Consider the following 18,876-nt stretch of genomic DNA (forward strand, 5'->3'; position numbering starts at 1 on the left):
GGGGCTGCCCACCCCAGTGGGGGAAGTAGCGCAGCACCGGGGTAGCTCGGCCAACCTGCCCCAGCCTCACGCTGCCTCTGCCCCCAGGTCGGGCCTGTGTCATGCTGGTGGCGCCCATCCACGAGACCGGATGACGATGGCAGCGGAGCCGGAGCTGAAGTGGGTGCCTCCGGGGGGCCGGGCCCGGTGGGTGGCCGCGATGGCGGTCCTGCTGGGCTCCCTGCTGGTGCTGCTGTTGCCGCTGGCGGCGGTGGAGGAGCAGTGCCAGGCCGTGCTCAAAGGACTGTCCCTGCTGAAAAGCAAGCTGGGGGCCGGCTATGTGGGGATCACCAAGTATGCGGGGCAGACGACCGGGCTCAGCGTCACCTCGGGTGCATTGAAGCTGCTGGTGCTGAAACCCAGAGTTTCTCCCGGTAAGAAAGGGGCTTCTCCACTGGCAGGACCGTGGTCGGGAGGGCTGGGGGGCAATGCCATCCTCATCACCGAGACACATCCGTCATCAAGGGCTCAAAGCACTGAACCCTAACACAGGCGGAGACGTCCCCTTAGCCTTACACAGGGGCTCACGCAAGTAATGTTTTGAGCCATACAGGCTCCGTGCACTAGTGTTTTATTAGCACGGCTTGTCCTTCCAGGGGTCTGTCCTGCACCCGTGGTCGGTGAAGTTGCATTACAGGCAGGTTATTTACACCCAAGCTGTGCTGGTGCATGGGCTCAGGGGGTCTGAAACCTGCGTGGGCTCAGCACCTGCTGCTTTCATTTTCTGGTGCACACTTTTTGTCAGGCAGCTGAATTCAGTGGTGCTGAAAGACATTTGGAGAAGCTGTCAGGGTTCCTGCACTGCATCACAGCTGCTGGAAGCAAATAAGGAAGGGATTCTCTAGCAGCCTCCCTCTGCTGCAGAGCTGAACTTGTGTATCTTCCGCTATACCACATTTGGCCATTACTGAAAACTAGATGAGAACTGGTCCTCTGATCATACCAGCAGCCCCATGGCCTCCGTGGGTCACTTGGGAGGGCTGCTGTCCATGCACCTTGCCTCCTGAAACATCCATCTCTCTCTCGACTAAAGGCAAGACCCTATTTGTATCAGTAGAAATGGCTTTTTCCAGTATTGCTGATTTAACCCCCTCCCACATCCATACCAAAGCATAGTAGTAAAAGCACTGTTTTGTTGGCATAGCACACAAGGGTCTTTTCTCCTCTTCTACAAAAGTTTGTAGTGGGGCCTGAGCTTAAACTTCTGGTATTTTGCAGCCCTAAAGAAAAATTAGAACATGAGCCTTTTGCAGCACTCCTTTGTGGCTGTTTTATATCATGTCAGCATTGATGAAAGGAAGAGGGATGCTCTCCCTAAGCACTTACTTTAGCAACCTTCACTCTGTCTAAGCCCTGGTGTTGTTCCATTTCAGAAGTGAAGCTAGAGGCTAGAGCTGCGCTGAATCAAGCCCTTGAGATGAAACGGCAAGGGAAGCGCGAGAAAGCCCACAAGCTCTTTGCCTATGCCCTTAAGATGGATCCAGATTACGTGGACGCCCTGACCGAGTTTGGTATCTTTGCAGAAGAGGAGAAAGACATCCTTCAAGCAGACTACTTGTACTCCAAAGCGCTGACCATTTCCCCCTGTAATGAGAAGGCTCTGATCAATCGGGACCGGACACTGCCTCTGGTGGAAGAGATAGATCAGCGTTATTTTAGTATTATTGACAGCAAGGTCAAAAAAGTGATGGCTATCCCCAAAGGCAACTCAGCCCTGCGCCGTGTGATGGAAGAGTCCTACTACCACCACATTTATCACACGGTCGCCATCGAAGGCAATACATTAACGCTCTCCGAGATACGGCACATCATCGAGACCAGATACGCCGTTCCTGGGAAGAGCCTCGTGGAGCAGAACGAAGTGATCGGCATGCACGCAGCCATGAAGTATGTCAATGCCACACTGGTGTCCAGGATAGGCTCTGTCACCATCAGTGACATCCTGGAGATTCATCGGAGAGTGCTGGGATACGTGGACCCTGTGGAAGCGGGGAGATTTAGGACTAGCCAGGTGTTTGTAGGCCACCATATCCCACCCCACCCTCAAGACGTTGAAAAGCAGATTCAGGAGTTTGTCCAGTGGATCAACTCTGAAGATGCCATGAGCTTACACCCTGTTGAGTTTGCAGCCTTAGCCCACTACAAACTGGTTTATATTCACCCGTTTGTGGATGGCAATGGTAGGACCTCACGCCTACTCATGAACCTCATACTCATGCAGGCGGGTTATCCTCCCATCACAATCCGCAAGGAGCAAAGGGCCGAGTATTATCATGCCTTAGAAGTAGCCAATGAAGGAGATGTGAGACCTTTCATCCGCTTCATTGCCAAATGTACTGAGACCACTTTAGACATGCTGCTTATTGCCACCACAGAATATTCAGTGGGTTTACCTGAAGCAGACGGCAGCACTGCTGGCTACAAACAAACTATTCCAGTCAAAACCTGAGTGTTACAGAGCCCATCTGACAAGGGCCAAAAACAGAGAATGACTGAAATATTCAAAAGTCACTTTACTGTTCCCGTCAAGAAATGGCTCCACAGCAGTCACCTCTTCTAGCACTTCATTTATTTAAATTCTAGTAAATTAATCCCTATGTAAACCTAACTTATTTATTGTACCTGATGCCAAGCTCAAATGTGAATTGTTGCGTTTGAATGTGTGCTAGGACCAGCTTGTGCTCCTAGAAGGAGAAGGAGAGAACAGGCCAAAACAAAGCCAATGTGCCGGCGCTATTCAGTGAGTTGTAGTCAACTTAGTGGCGTTGCTTTCCAAAACCTCACCGCGTTCAGCTTCCCAAGGCTTCAATTAACACAAACAAGGCCACTAATTGCCTAGATGACAATATTTTCAGTTATGAACTTTTGACAGGCCCAACTTTCCCCCACAGATGTCAAGAGAGTAAGGACTGAGCCTGTTTAAAAAGCAGCATCATTTCTGTGTGTTGGCTAATGTTATTCCTCCTGTCCAACGAATAGCCCTTGTGTCACAGTTGTAGCAGTAGCCTTATCTCCTCAGCAGAATGTCTGACTGCCTCTGCAGTTGAGGTGTACAGTCTTCCCACCCCCCTCCCAGATGCCTTTCTGCTGTCTTAGTTAACCAGCCAGTGCTAGAGGTAGCAGTTAAAATTAGCGAGGGTAACTTCTGTTTTTATATTTAGCAGCACTTTATGTAGTTTCAGTTTCTTTTGGTTGGGCAAGTTTCATACAGTGCCTGGAAAGAGGTGTTTTAGCTGAGTTTAAATAGAACCACTGTCGAATTTGGAGTTAACCGGACTGGCAAGCTGCTTTTGCGCTACCTTGTGCCAAAGGACCACATTGTACCACCTGCAGCAGTGGCAAAGTACACTCCCTTCAGCACAGAATTACCAGGAAAGGAAGGGCACCTCTCTGTACAAACACGCACGCCCCATGCCTGAAAGCAGCTTGCCTCTGCAGTCACAGGAGGAAAGGGTGGTTCTCCTCAAGATTCAGTTCCAACTCCGCCCTTGCTGTAGGGGGAGAGAGAGATGATGTCTCTGTAGCAGGTGTCCTGAGGCTCATTCTCCACCACCAGACTGGTGCGTTATCATAACCACATGGGTGCAAGCTCTTTTCAATGTCTAGATTTTGTTTCTGGTGCTGCAGTAAAGGTGGCTGAAAGCAGGAACAGACTGGGCCCTGATAGGATGCTCTGAGCAGAGTACTCAAAAGACTTGCATAACATAGCATCCTGGCACTTAGTCCCCAGTAACTTTTGACTAGTCTCATTAAAATTATGTAAATGCTTAAAGTGGCAAAATCTAATGAAAAGATTTCATGCCTTTAAAGCATGTGAAGCCTGTTTTTGTGCTACAGTAGCTCTTTATAGCCTTCCTGCCCCCTATGCCAGCACCATTAAACTGACTAGCTTGCAAGTAAGATCTGTAAGAGATATGCACACTCCAGCTTGGATGATATACAGCAGCTTCCCCAAGCCTGAGAATACTATTACTGTTTTACACATCACTGACTGGCAGGGGCTCCATGCTCACCTGTCTGCTCCTAAAGTCTCCAGGAGCATAACTGCCCTGTGGCACTTCTGAGTTTTCCCCACCCCGACAAAATCTCTCACTTGGGGCTGAAATTTAATAAATATTGCACTTGGGAAGAAGCTTTATGACCAAATGAAAGCAGAGACCGTGTCAAGATCTGAAGTTGCCTATGTTAATTTGAGCTGGTCCATGTTTGTGTATTATTATTTAACATACTTATTAAGGTTGACAGGGGCAGCGAACAATGCAAGTTTTTAAAAGAAAAAGCATGATTATTTTTGTAGCGCGAAACAGAGACAAGAAATCCTGCACTTTAGTTATTTGTCAAAATGTTATTTTTAGTAATGATCAAATAAAATATTTTGTTATGTAAAGCTGCTTTTTGGGATCCAGCCTCAGATGCATGCTGCTTTTTCACATCAGCACATGCTTGAAAGCACAATTACAGTCTTAGAAGAGCAACTGAGTTTCAAATGTTGTGCTCTAGAGAAGAGTCTACCCGATTGCAAGCACGTTCCGGCCACTGGCAGTGGCAGAGCATCTCTCTGCTCAGGCAGGTGCGGAATTCAAAGGTATAGTTACAGCTGTGAGCCCTGCCAGTTTCTTAAACTGAGCTCTCACTTCAGTTGTACTCCAACTCTGTTTAACTGCTTTTAGATCCTATTTTCTTATGCACCCATTTCTTTATGCTTCCAAGCAGTGGCAACTTGGCTGCTTCTGGAGCACTGAATGCACCTTGGATAGGCCTGCAAGCTAAACCCTGCTTAACACTGTTTTGCTTAGGGCTATTTCGCTATAATGCTTGTTTTACATGGATACCCGATTCCACTTAGCACTCAGTGAGTTTCATTATAACACTCACAGGCATCATAGAGCTGGCAGCAGGTTTTGCTTAATGCTATTCCACTTAGCACTATTCTGCTTAGTGCTCGGTTTTTCAGGAGCCAGTTAAGAGTGCTAAGCGGGGGCTGCCTGTCCTTGACATCTCTACTGGAGATGCTCTGAGGCTTGTGGATGCAACTCATTTTTCTTCCAAAATAATTCAATAAGCAAACTGAAGAATACAAAAAAATGCTATTTATTCACCACAGTGCTGGGAGCATAGGAGTGACCTTGATGCTTTCCCCTTGACCCCACTCATAGATAAAGTAGTTATCAAAGGTAGCATACCACAGTACATGAGGATGACTTGCTCTCATTAAACTGCCTCACCAAACTGATCGCTGAAGATGGGAAGGATACATACAGTCAGATCGAGCTATTTAGACACAGGAGGGGGGCGGTGTGGAGCCTTCACACTTGAGGCAATGCATGCAGCTGTTATGCCAAAAGTGCAAATCAGCCACCCGGGGTTGAAACAGAAGTGACAGTATTTATAGAAAACATTTGAGAACTTTAGTTTAATAAACCAAGAAGAAACTTGAGCTTGCACTTCACATTGTATACAAAACAGAATCTGAGGAGTTGAAACCATACAGAAACCAACTGGCGACGGGGGAAGTTCTTCAGTAAACAAAACATAATATGATCCACGGCAGCAGAATATACAGCTTGGACATGAAACAGTTACCAGCTCTAGTCATGTTTATGACACTTAAAAATAAGGGTCTGAATGTCATTTACAAATACACAATATAAAAACAGACCAGCTTGAGCAGAACATAAAACTGAACACGTTATATATATATAACTCCCACCTCGGTACTAAAATAGGCCATTGTGGTGAAATTCCTAGCATTCTGCCATTTTCAGCTTTTTTTTTACATGGAAAGAGATGGATGGGTCAGGACTTCTGAAATAAGTTGATGTGTGGCAGGGGTGGGGGGGAAAAAGCACTAGATGCTAGGGAGGCCACCTGCCATCACAAACTGAACACGTGCCCAGTGGAGCTCTGCAGTCAAAGCATCAAAGCTTTTGCTTAACAGCTCATTCTTAAAAAAAGTAAAAAACACGCACCATAAAACTTGCGAGCGTACCCAGCCTGTAACGTGAGTATTCCCCCCCGCCCCAGTTACCCTCAATATGAGGGATCATTTAAAGCCATTTTACCAGAACACACAAAACTCTTTGCTTTCAGAATCAGGGGAAAAAAGAAAAAAAGACTGGAATTGTACCACCCTTGTGTCAAATCTTGGTGAATGAACAGTCCAAAGTAGTATTTACACGGGATTGCAACTGGCTGTTTCTCTTGTTAGTGTAAGTAAGGACACAACATGGCTTCCAAAAAGGCATTTCACATTTTACCAGACTTGCTGACTGCAGACCTCTGCTCACTTTTTCAGCAGCATCCTGGCAAAGTCCGCGTTGGACATGCTTTTCGGCTCCTCAGGGGACACGGATGAAGTTGCTGGTGAATTCTGGACCATCCCATTCTCTGCCTTGGGCGGAGGGTTGCTCTGGCGCTGCAGCGCACGCGGCATCATGGAGAGCTGGGTTCTTCCCTTACCCCTTCTATGGGGGGAAAAAAGGGCATGTTTAAAATGGCACAGCCTTCATGGGGGTGAGCTCTGCGCACACAGTCTGAGGAGGAGAAACAGCTTTGTTCACCTACGTACACTTCTTTTCTCTCTCGTTTCAGTCCCAAGCAGTGCGCACACATTTTTGTTGCCTTTTGAAGCAAATTATTTAATGCAGGTTCACAGATAGCAGCCTGCCCACTTCAAAACAGAGACCAAAGTCTCCTATTTTGTCACTACTACAAAGCAGCAGCAGCACCTCTGCCTGCCAGTGCCCTCCTCAACCCTAATCAGTGGAAGTTTCTGTAGAGGAGGAAAGCAATCTGGGTCTTCCTACCTATTCCAAACCCTAGCCAATTTGCCAGAGGTGCACTATAAAAGGTAACTCAGAGCAGTTCAGGCTCTCTGACGTCCACCTCAGAGCACAAAACAGCCAACAACCAGTAATTAAATTGCTACTGGTTTTGAACTGGCAACCTAGAGGACTTTGTACCTACACTCCATCATCAACACAGAGCCAGGCACTCCATCACTAACGAAGCTCTTTGTGCAACACCTTCCAAGCAAGCATGTCCTTAACAAACAGCCCAACTGCCCTTGCTAGGAACCCCAATGCCTTCTGTGTACCCCCAGGAATACTTACGCTCCATAGACCTGCCGTGGTACCGCCAGTTGCGAGGCTCTCTCTGCCTCAGATTTCTCAGGCAGTCTCCGGCGAGGCGGGTTGCTAATTGCCACCTTGATGACGTGGTCTTTAATGGTCAAGCCATCCATTTTCAAGACAGCTTGTGAGGCCTGGGCTTCATTTTCAAATTCCACATAAGCTAGACCCTAAAACAAAGACAAGCCCAGAGATGCCCTCAGTTGGTTTCAGCATGTATTCGCTGCACAACACTTACACAGAACTCAGTCAACTGGGATGAGAGCCATATAAAAGCTGTAGACCTGAGACATGGCTGAGATGAAGTCCCATCCTTCATGTCAAAACTGATGGGGCGCTCTACAATTCAAAGCTCCCTGTCGGTTTGCAGGGCAAAGCTTTGCTAATTCACTCACAAATATTGACCATTAGGGCTGTGCGAAGCTTCGGGTGATGATTCGATTCAGAGGAGATTTGCCCCGATTCAGTGGCTGAATCTCCAAATCTGAACCAAATCGGGACCAATTTAAAGGTCCGAACTGATTAAAAGCCACCAGTCCCGGAGGTTTTTCATTTGTTTTTTTTTTTTCCTTAAAGGGCTAGAGCTGGCCTGGGCAGGGCACCCATGAGGGGGCTGGGGGAGCGAGGGAGGGCGGAGGGCCGCAGGGCTCGTGCAGAGCCCCGCACCTGCTGAGCCAGGGCTTTATTTTTTTCAAAGAGCCAGGAGCTGGGGCAGCCATTGCCAGGCTAGGAGAGCGGGTGGTGAATGGGCCTGGCTGATTCAGATTCAGCTGAATCAAATCAGAACAGTGATTCGAATCACTCTCCCCTAAATCAGCCAAATCTGAAGCGAATACTAGCTGCTTCACACAGGTCTACTGATCATGTACTTTAAGAATTAGCAAACCATCAAGGCCACCGAATTACAAAAAGAGTCTTAGTAAGGAGACCTCGTATGATTTAATTTTAAAAGCACAAGCCAACCTTTTGCACTTAAATGAAGAGTTGCCCCTTTGTAGGGTCTTGTAAAATTCAGACTCATGGTGATGGTGCATTACTGGACACTTACCTTGGGTTTTCCAGCTCGATTAGTGACCAGCCTAATGTCCTTCACATTTCCGTGGGCTTTACACATCTCTTCCAGCTGCTCTTTAGTGCAGGAGAAAGGCAAGCCAGAGATGAACAATTTATGCTTCTCCAGAGCGGTGCTGTATCTGAACACCTAGGTTAGAGAAAAAGGGGCATGAGACACTCAGAACTCGTGTCCTACTCAAGCCAACCTCACAAGCCATTAAAAATTGAGATTATGTGTCTGGAAACTTTCTTCCAAGCTTGAGTTGAAAAAAAGTGGCCCCCAGTCCTGGTTGGAGCTGCTGGGTCCCACAGCCACACAACGAATAGGTATGCATTTCCCAGACAGAGCTGGTGACAGAAAGCAAACTGCTGAACCCACAGTCCCCAGAACATGACAGTGACTGCATCCAGTACAGGGGATCCCTTCTCTCCCTGCTACAACTAAGGTGTCTTTCTATAGAAAATCATGTCCGATGCTCCATTAAAAGCTGAAAACTATGAGCTCCAGTGACACACCAAGATCCTATTCCTCCCATCACGCATCTAAGTGGTACCCAGTGTCTAAATGTGATCCTACTCCACCCTGCTCAAGTCCCATAAATGCTTCTACTTTTGTGACTGCAAATAAATATTTTTTTTTTTTTTACAACTATCTAGTTGGTCTAATAAAAGATATTGCCTCTACCATGCTGACTGCTTTTGCTTTTTAGATCAAGTTTATGGAAAACTTCATAATCAGCTGTTTTGAAATGAAAAATTCATCATTGTACAAGACGGAAGCAAAATTCAACACCCTGAGACCTGGATACTAACACCCCTGCATTTTGGCCTTTTGTTTTGAGCCAAATTTGCATAGCTGCAGGGCAGCCGGAACACAACAGAACTTCCTTGCCCAGGAGAACCTTTTCATCACCAGTACTCCTATGAAAGATAAAACATCTTAACAAGAAAGAAGCATAATTCAACATCCTGCTTGCCATCAGACACCTTTGAGATAAACAGACGGCTCTGACTTTTATCCAAGACTAATTTGCATAAAATGGACTCTTCCAGGCAAGAGAACTCACACCACCCTCCAGCTCTCCTGTGCAATATGAAGTTTAATTCCTATCTGGTAGAAATTTTACAATCTTTGCATTCTCCTTTGCCTGAGGAAGGGTGTATGAGCCTGAAAGCTTTCAAATATTTTTTTTTGCAACTATCTAGCTGGTCTAATAAAAAGATATCGCCTCTACCACACTGACTGCTTTTGCTTTTTAGATGAACATGGCTACACAACTTTTACCCCTCTACTTTTGTGATGCACTTTCAATGCTGCATTAAGACCAAGTCATGAGAAACTGAAGAGGAATCACCAGGCTTTAGCGTCCATAGTTTTTTAGGCACGCCAGCATAGTGGAACAGGATCTCCCTTAGATGCCTCGTAACTGGACTAAGATCTGGAGTCACCACTGTCCCCGCTACATGGGAGCGGGGTCCTACACTCTTCCACGGCGATGCGAGGTGGTTGAAACCACCAAGATCCACAATGTCACAAGATGGCTTTGACTGGCCATCTGCTGTGTTACTGACGGCATCACCAAGGTGCTTTCAACACATCCAGCGTTTGTCTGTGTAACTTCTGGACCAGTGGCTCAAGGAAGTTAATGCTCAGAGAAATTCTAGAAGAGACTAGACATGCTGCTAATTGTACTAGTCAATCCCATCTCTGCTGTTCCTTATTCAGATACTAAAGTGTCATACCTTAAAGTCTGGATTCTTGTTCTTGTCAATGCAGGGAGAGACAAACATTGGCCTCCCCTCCACCACTCGGCGATCCATTTCAAGGGCCTTCAGAGCAGATTTTTCTTCCTTGAATTCCACATAGCAGTAGCCCCGGAAAAGCCCCTTGTTACTGAACACGGGACGGACTTCTGCCATCTCCCCGCAGCTCTCAAAGAGCTCCTTCAGTTTCACTTCTGGCTCGGTCATACTGTAGGACAGGTTGCTGACAAAAACCGTGACGTTGTCTTTGTCACTGTCGTGGAGAACTTTGGGGGCTTCTTTTCGGCTGGTGCTTGCCTTTTCCTTCTGTTTAAATAGAGGATCTGCCCTGGTAGGTGCACTTCTTCCAAACAGCCCAGTTTCTACCTCCATATCTTCTCCCTCTTCGTCAGCAAGCATAGCTTCACCATCTCCCTTGTGTCTCTTGCTGGGCTGCTCAACTGTTTAGTGAAACAGAAGTTTTTCTAGAAAGTTTTTCTAATCATTTCTGGACCTCCCCCTACCCACAACTTATATACCTCCCTTTAACAGCCTGATCTAGGGAAGCAGGAGCTGCACATGCAAGATCAGGTCCTACAAACAAGAGAAGTCTATCCCTTGTCATCCTGTTGAAGCTGTATAGTTATAGACTACAGGATCAAACCAAAAAAAGACATTTAAGGGACATAAGGTCAGCAGTTAACTTTCCTCACTTCCTGTCTCAATAAAATTATAATTCTGCATATGCACGTGGCTTTCCCTTGCCCAATGACAAGCAGGTCTCATTCATTGAGAGATAAAGCAGCCGTCTGAAACCATCCTGAATAAGAGGAATTCCCCGCTCCACAAAGAAATTAGGGGAAAGAGAGTCCCAAGAGAAGTTTGGTTTCCACTTCGAGTACTTAAGGCAGCATCTCAGGTGTGACTAGCTTGGAGAACATATCTAAACAGGTAGGAAAATATGGGCTTGGATAATTAATGTTCTCCTGTTATAAAAAAGTCTCTTATAAACAGACCCCAGTGGTAGCACACCTCCTCAACCCTGACTGCAAGGAAACCACAAACCATCCTACTATCTTAAGTGTGAAAAGGCACCTGCTGTGGTCTCACCTTCCTCCTGGCCCCACTCCCCATCATCATCATCCTCAGCTTTGCGCTTCTCTCCAGACTTAGTTTTTTTAGCCTTTTTGGAAGCCTTCTTTTCAGCCCGAGCCTGCTTCCGCTGTTCAGCTTTTTCCTCTTCCAGTTTGGCAAGAGCAGCCTCCTTCTCGGCAGCCTGGAAGCATTTAGGAGTTTTGTGAGTCACCACAGCCTGCAGGAAGCTTCTCTGACACTTTCTAGAAGCACAGCACGAGTATCTCTGGCAGTCAGCTTCTTCCACCCAGCTCTAAAGTCACAGAACTAGCAGGACAGGCACTTTACATCCATCTCAACTGCTTTTTCTTACAGATTTAAATGCCAAGTTGACATTTATAAAAGTTACAAGATTAGCTAACAGTCCAAATGTAGAAGAAACTGGCCATATAAATAAACTGAAGTGTATTTTGGGGAGTATTAGTCTCTACTACAACCCAAGATCATCTGGGGAAGCTGATAAGGGAAACCTAAACACCATGTAAAACTGACCTTGGAATAATTCTTATTGTTTCATTAAACCGTATTTTAAAAATGCTGACCTTTGCTCTTTGTTCATTAACCCGAGCTAGTCTGTTTTCAGTCTTCTGAACAGCTGCATCCCAGTCTTCTAAAGTGCCTAGAGAATATCAAAATTTGATTATTTTTTTAAACCTGCCACAATTTAACACATGCACCTGCTAAAATCAGGAACGAGACATCTCTACACATCCCTTGGTACTACCTGCCATGAGACAATGTAATGGAAACACACATGGAACTAATGACCTTTAAGAGGGTCAGCTCAAAAAGCAAACACAATGGAAATCTATTGCATGCGATACAATCCCTTCTGACCTCAAAGGAAAGAATCTCACTGATCACAGTGGGCTTGCACTAATGCATTTTTCCTGTAAAGAAGGTCACTCAAAGTGGAGGTCTCATTTCCGAAGTTTAAAGGTTCAAACAAGCACACTATATAATGGAACAAGCCAAGGCTTCATTACCTCAGTGTGCACTACATGTGTTCCACCATGCCTTATCATGACTCAGCAAACCAAGTAAGAGGTGCTATTTAAAGGTGAACTTGCCTTCTATCCTCTCAAGAGTGAGCAGCACATCACAGACATGCTCAGGGTAGTCACTTGTGCACTGTACAGCCCGATGCAAGGCCTTCCGGCAGTGCTGGGTATCTCCATGTGCCCTACAGAAGGGATAGTAAGACAGTAAAGAGCAAATTCTCCCCATAACAATCATAAAACAGATGGGGCATGATTATATCCTATTTCCCCAGGTAAATCCATCTTTGTACCACCTTGGGGAAGACGCCGTAGCGTCACTAAGACAGTCTCTAAAGGCATTTTCTACATATTAATCATGCGCATTGACCTTAAGCCAGTGCTTCCCAACCTTTTCCAGCCCAAGGCACACTTGCATGAACAAAAATGTTCCGTGGCACACCTGTTAAGGCATTCCCCATCCTCATACCTAGTGTAACTCATTGCCATGGCAAAATTCCACAGCACATATGTTCATTTCTGATGGCACACTTTTGCGCTGCGGCGCGCTGGTTGGGAAATACAGCCTTAAGCATATTATGAGGAAACTGGCAGCTGAGAGACTAATTAAGGTGTGTTACCCTGAGCTCTTACCGCTCTAGGTTATAATACTCTAGCCACATATTGGCGTATTTGGCATTCCCTTTAGTCATAATACTGTCCCAGAGCTCTCTGGCTTTCTGCATATTGTTACAGAGGCGAGCCTGAAGATAGAAGAAAAAGGAGTGTTAAAAATATATTATGTCTTAAAATGAACAACACTATAATGGTGCATTTCTCCAGCTTTTTAACTGCACATCTCGTGTGTCATTAACAGTCACAGATAACCTTTGTACACAGAGCTGTTCTTATCTTGACCAGGGCCTTTGGTTTTCAGGTAAATAAAGCGGCTATAGGTAGTTCTGATTTTCTCTTTTTCATTTCATTGTTATTCCTCATAATTAAAAATTCCTTTAAAGAATAGACTAAAACTTGAAAACATGTCTCTTTAATTCCTTAATTTGAAAACAGGAGAGGACACCACTAGGGGTTCATCAGTTTGGAAGAGTCATGATGGTAAAAAGGTGAAAGTCTCATCTATTTAGATCACTGTGACATGTGCATCCAATGGTAAAGAGAGCATGTACATATCTAAGAACAACGTGGAAAAAAAAGACCCAAAACATCCCAGTAACCAAATAAATTTAAGTACAATAAACTGATGGAAAAGATTACCTCAACTCTTGCCCAGTTTTGCATTATAGTGCAGGATGGATCCCCACTTTCACTAAAACCTTCAGATAAAAAGTAAAGATTCATTTAAGACATTTTTAAACAGATGGATTCATAAACAAGCTATTGTAACACATTTGCATTTTACAGTTCATATGATTATGGGCCAGATTAGAGATCTAGAACATGAAAAAGTCCATACGACACAGCCTCCAAAAAATCATTCAGAATAGGAAACAAGCCGTAACATAACAGAAAGAAAGAAATATTTCAAACATTTTCACTTACGCTCTTCCACTTCCTGCTTTAAATACTCCATAGCACGTGCAAAAGCAGACCTCAGCTCTTCTAATTCTTTACTCGAGTCTTTAGAAAAATATAAAGAAACATAACTGGACCTTAAAACAGACACCTTTAATCTACTGGAGTTTCTTCACTAATGCCTACACAGAGAAATCCAATGTCACCAAAAGTTTATTTCTATAAAAGCATTTTTTACTGCTGCAAGTACCATTGTGCTTTTACACTCAGTATGCCAAAGGCCACATGAAACCTAAAAAAAGGACATTTTGGGGCACAGTAATTTATCCTTGCCTTGCAGCAACCTGCAAAAATTATGCTTTATGCTTATTAAAAAAACTGGGGAGGAAGTAAATTTTGGCAACACCTCAAAGGCAAGAATCATTAGAAGCTCTTTAAGAAGAGTACAGAGAATATTACTATTTCTAGAAGCTCCCCAGATTGGCATTCTGACTTATTTATATAGAATTACCTTGTGTGAAATCCACCCTTCTTCTTAGGTAATCTAGATATGCCTGCCATATTTCCACATAATCCATAGCCTGTATAAAACCGGCATTCAAAGCCTTTTCAAAGATATCTAAGGAAAAAACAAAATGAAGCAATATATGTCTGTTTTTATTTGGTTTCATAGTTTCTAGGGTCGGAAGGGAACTGAGTAGATCATCTAGACCAACCCCCTGCCATGGCAGGAAGGAGTACTGGGGTCAAACGACCCCAGCAAGGTGTACATCTAGCCTCCTCTTAAAGACCCCAAGGGTAGGAGCCAGCACCACTTCTCTTGGAAGTAGGTTCCAGTTATTTACCAATAACTACAGAGACAAAAAGAGGGAGATGAAGATAAGCAGGTTTTATTACAGCCATAATTGCACACTGCAACAGAAATGGTAATTTCTATGTTTAAGAAGTTATTCCAGAGAACAGACTCTACTAAAAAGTGATTAGCTAGCTATGTTCCATGAATCCTACTTTAAGAGATGAAAATGGTTTTGATTCCTTGTAAATTACTGTACATGTCACCATTCTCCACACACATGATATCCTAGTCCAACATACTGAAAGCCAGTTCTGCATTCAGGAAACAGGGGCCAATTTATAACAGTATTTCTTTACCAGAAATAGTCCTGTGACCAACTCTGTGCCGTTCCATAGCCAAGAGGTACCGGATCCACAGCCCAACAGTCCAGGGACAGTTCCTAACAGCCCGATCATGTGCTGAGAGCACCAGCTCTTTCACTTTCAACTGCCGATCCTAAAACAATCACAGAATTAATCCAAGGCTTTATAATAGCACGTTGCTCCTACTCACTGGACAGCATCCCAGACAAATGCAAGATTACAAAAATGCGATGCCTTCAGAAGCAGAACATTTTGATTGGATATAAAAAAAGAGAGAATTGTTTAGAATGGCAAAAAATATGAAGCCCTGGAGGTTGACTGACCAACTTAGATGAAGAAAGGATAAGCGCTTTGGCAGGACAGATCACATCAATACTACCAAATAACCTCCTACTAGTCAATTCTCTTATGTAATCAGCTATAATGAGATCAAGGTTTAATCTCTCATGATAAAGCGCACGGAGGAGAAAAAGCTCTATTGTCTCAGGGTAGGACAGCCCTTTGAAGGGACTTGGTGTACCTCCCCCAAAAGCTAAACTTACTCTACCACCTTACAGGCAGCCAAAGGAAAAATAAACAGCTCATTCTAGGGAGGTCTTCCCTGCAGAAGTATCCTGGGCACCTACTTGCTCCCAAGTTTACTAGTGTTTTCAACCCAGGCTAGATGGCTCATGCCAAGAGAGAGGTCAGAACCCAGATGCTGCTTTTCCTCAGGCCAGTAACTTTACTTACAGAGGCAGAAAGAACAGTATTTTTCTGGGATGGCCAAGTGCAGTATCAGCAAAGACACGGTAACCTGCACTGTGGCTGGCACTGGAAAGCCAGAGACTCAGTCCTGGGTTACCTCTGCAGTGACTAGATACTGCTGGAAAGACAGAGCTGTGGGAAGTAGGAAAGGTCCCTGCAGGACATTCTAGGTCAGGGTACAGACCCTTGAAGGGATTTCTGTTATGTAAGCAGCAGTAGAAAGCTTTGGACAGGGCCAGGAGGCAGTAATGGTTTTACTCTATCAAACTGGATCACATGTTTGACCAGCCAATACACTATCATATGGAAAATGGAAAGTGAGGATAGTGATAGAAACTTCATAAGTACAAGCAGCTGGTTAACCAACTTATCCAAGTATGGAAACAGAGGAAGAGGCAAGATCTGTGGCTGGGTTTATGGACCCTACATTAAAGCTATAAAGCAGAAAAACACAGCGTATTTGTGCTTTCCTTACCAAATACTGATTATAACGAGCCCACAGGTCTGGCACAAGGCAATTCTCAGCCAGTGCACGCTCATAGATCAGCTGAATACGAGCCGGATCACCCACTTTCATTTCAAAGTCAATGTAGGCTTGATATTCAGCCAGCTTTGGGGTCTCCGCCACGAGCTAGAAAGCAGACAGGAATACAGATAGGATAGTGATTTAGGCTATGCATGGAACAAAGTATAGTTTCATAGTAGCTAGGGTCAGGAGGGACCTGAACAGATCATCTAGCCTGACCCCCTGCCACAGGCAGGAGTGAATGCTGGGTTCACAAGACCCCAGACAGGTGATCACCCAACCTCCTCTTGAATTTGTCCAAGGTAGAGGCAAAGACCACTTTCCTGGGAAGCTGGTTCCAGATTTTGGCCACCCCAACTGTAAAATTTTGCCTTCTGATCTCTAACCAAAACCTATTCTCCATTAGCTTATTACCATTGTTCCTTGTCAACCCAGGTGGTGCTGGGGAGAAAAGAGCTCTACCTATTTGCTGTTGATCTCCCCAGTGAGATATCGACCCCAAATCCAAACAGGCCCCGAGCTGGATTCAGTGGGTCCAGGAAAGTTGTGTGTAGAGGAACTGGATTCGACCCTTCAATTTGCACAGACCTCTGGGACTCCTCAGAGCCACCTGTCTACCCCAACTAGACTAGTATACCCGGAGGGGCTGAAAACCAAGCAGAATTCCTGTAACTTTATTTGTACTGTAAATGTATCCTTGATGCAGGTTTTACTGGTTAGACAATCTATTTTAAGCTGCAAAATACTTGCAATCACACCTTAAACAAGAGTAGTAGCCAGGAAGTTTCTTTCACATCGCTTACTCCCAAGAAGGGCTTTTGGAATATTGTTATATCATTATTTCCCTTCAGTGTTTGTTTGGAAAAACCAGGAAGTAGTAGTAATTCTTAGCCTCAAAACAATGCAGGCTTAAAATAGTTACCAAGGCCTCTTCATATGGTCTACACTTTTCCAACTGCTGCAGGGCTTTCTTGTAGTTCTTTACTACTGCTTCGGGTATTGGATCTTCTGACCATTCTTCGTATTCGGCATAGGTGGTTTCCATATCTAGTAACATACACGCAAGGAATTTTGATGACTGACACTTGAAGTAAGTCTGAATTCAACTTCCCATGTTTTGATGCTCTCATGTAATTATGCCAAGATTGAGATGCAACTTAGCTGAGCCACTATAAACCCACAGGGCTGAAGGACTTGGAAACAGTTATTGTCATAGGATCGTAGAAAATTGGCGTTGGAAGGGAGATCAGGAGGTCATCTAGTCCAACCCCCTGTGCAAAGCAGGACTGTCCCCACCTACATCATCCCACTGTGTACAATACATTCCAATTCAAACTCATGACAGAAGGAAGCTGTAGAGGCCACTTGTATAACTGGACTTTTAAAAAAAAGGGGCGGTGGTTAGAAAGAACTGTGAAGGGCATGTCCATCAGGAACTATTAAACATGACAGGCAGGGATGTAACCAACTTGTGTTGACTGGGAGATGGATCATTCTACATATGCTCGGTTTCTGAGTCTTCTTCTAAAACATCCACTACTTGCCAGTGTTGGAGATGGGATAAGGGGTTAGCTGGTTCTTTTGTCTGAATCAGGATAGCAATGCTTATGTTCCTAAATTGCTTTAAAAACACAAACAGCAGGATTTCCTCAAGGCTTTCAGGGAGAGAGAGAACAAGCCAAATTGTTTCTATGTGCAAATTAGAGTAAGAGAATTCTGTGCGTGTGTGTGCTTGCTTAGGACTACAAAGCAGACATTCAGGAAAGGGAGTAAGGAGGGCAGGAAGTGAAAGCCTGACAATCACCACCTCTCTTGGTAATTAAATAAAATGTCAGAAGCCAAGATTGTTACCAGCCATCAATCCAAGATCTAACACAAATGCCAGGCACCACAGGATTTCTGTGCCTGCCTTGTTTGGTAATTGGCTACTAAATTAATTGTGCAACCCTTGTTATTCCACAGCATGTACAGAAAAAGGGGGGTTTGGCAGTTTTTATTTCCATGCGTGCTGAAAAAACATGGTTGTAATTCACAGGCACAGTGTTCCCTAAAAAAGGGCCCAAGGAAGTTTTTTAAGAAGCCCTGAGACGTTACAGGACCCTTACGACAACACAGCACAGCAACACAAGAGAAGTCAGTGGCAGGGTCACTGCCCAACCATCAGGAGGGCTGTGGCCTTATCCAAGCCTGCGTGCTCTTACCTAGCAGTGGGATTCCCAGCTGGCGCTTGAACAGCGTGTGGATCTTCTCAAGCTGTTCACGCAGAGTCTGCTGCTGCTCAGGGGTTGGAATGCTGCCAGGTGCTGGCTGCAAACAAAAAATCCCAGGCATTACTCAACTCCCTCCGAGCCACGACCTACCACAATAACCCCATGTGCACTTGAACCTGACAGCCAAATGACAACACTTGCTTTAAAAGGCAGACAGACCAAACGGGTGCCGTGTTTGAGTATTATAAGCTCACAAGACAAGCTGCTCAGCAAGGAGGGCCAAAGACAAGAAGCTTTGCTCCTCAAGAACTTAGGGATTATTTCATAGTTTCATAGTTGTTCGGGTTGGAAGGGACCTGAGCAGATCATCAAGTCCGACTCCCTGCCATGGCAGGGAAGAGTACTGGGGTCAAACGACCCCAGCAAGGTGATTGTCAAGCCTTGTCTCAGACCCCCAGGGTAGGAGCCAGCACCACTTTGCTTGGAAGTTGGTTCCAGATCCTAGCCGTCCTGACAGTGAAGTAGCACCTCCTGATGTCTAGTCTGAATCTCCCCTCTGCCAGCTTGTGACCATTATTTCTAGTCACTCCTGGTAGTGCTCGGGGGAACAGGGACCCCCCAATGCC

General features: G+C 45.1%; 2 protein-coding genes across 2 annotated transcripts in view; one reads left to right on the plus strand and one right to left on the minus strand.

Annotated features, from left to right (window-relative positions):
* Nucleotides 1-92: 92 nt before the first annotated feature.
* Nucleotides 93-4,438, plus strand: FICD (FIC domain containing). The gene is made up of 2 exons (XM_019538823.1): nucleotides 93-413; nucleotides 1,413-4,438. Exons 1-2 carry the CDS (start codon nucleotides 131-133, stop codon nucleotides 2,486-2,488), a joined length of 1,359 nt encoding a protein of 452 aa, XP_019394368.1. The 5' UTR covers nucleotides 93-130; the 3' UTR covers nucleotides 2,489-4,438.
* Nucleotides 4,439-5,111: 673 nt separating this feature from the next.
* Nucleotides 5,112-18,876, minus strand: part of SART3 (squamous cell carcinoma antigen recognized by T-cells 3) — a 20,154-nt gene continuing 6,389 nt past the window's right edge. The window contains exons 5-19 of the mRNA XM_019538822.1: nucleotides 18,242-18,347; nucleotides 16,963-17,087; nucleotides 15,990-16,145; nucleotides 14,762-14,900; nucleotides 14,121-14,228; nucleotides 13,637-13,714; nucleotides 13,352-13,410; nucleotides 12,731-12,840; nucleotides 12,170-12,282; nucleotides 11,642-11,718; nucleotides 11,076-11,241; nucleotides 9,966-10,426; nucleotides 8,218-8,370; nucleotides 7,152-7,339; nucleotides 5,112-6,503 (exon numbers count right to left, since the gene is read on the minus strand). Coding sequence (XP_019394367.1) covers nucleotides 6,323-6,503; nucleotides 7,152-7,339; nucleotides 8,218-8,370; nucleotides 9,966-10,426; nucleotides 11,076-11,241; nucleotides 11,642-11,718; nucleotides 12,170-12,282; nucleotides 12,731-12,840; nucleotides 13,352-13,410; nucleotides 13,637-13,714; nucleotides 14,121-14,228; nucleotides 14,762-14,900; nucleotides 15,990-16,145; nucleotides 16,963-17,087; nucleotides 18,242-18,347 — 2,220 coding nt within the window. The 3' untranslated portion in view covers nucleotides 5,112-6,322. The remainder of the gene's footprint in view (nucleotides 6,504-7,151; nucleotides 7,340-8,217; nucleotides 8,371-9,965; nucleotides 10,427-11,075; nucleotides 11,242-11,641; nucleotides 11,719-12,169; nucleotides 12,283-12,730; nucleotides 12,841-13,351; nucleotides 13,411-13,636; nucleotides 13,715-14,120; nucleotides 14,229-14,761; nucleotides 14,901-15,989; nucleotides 16,146-16,962; nucleotides 17,088-18,241; nucleotides 18,348-18,876) is intronic.

This window comes from Crocodylus porosus, unplaced genomic scaffold (genome assembly GCF_001723895.1).
Source record: "Crocodylus porosus isolate Cpor-Errol unplaced genomic scaffold, CroPor_comp1, whole genome shotgun sequence".
NCBI classification, from domain to species: domain Eukaryota; kingdom Metazoa; phylum Chordata; order Crocodylia; family Crocodylidae; genus Crocodylus; species Crocodylus porosus.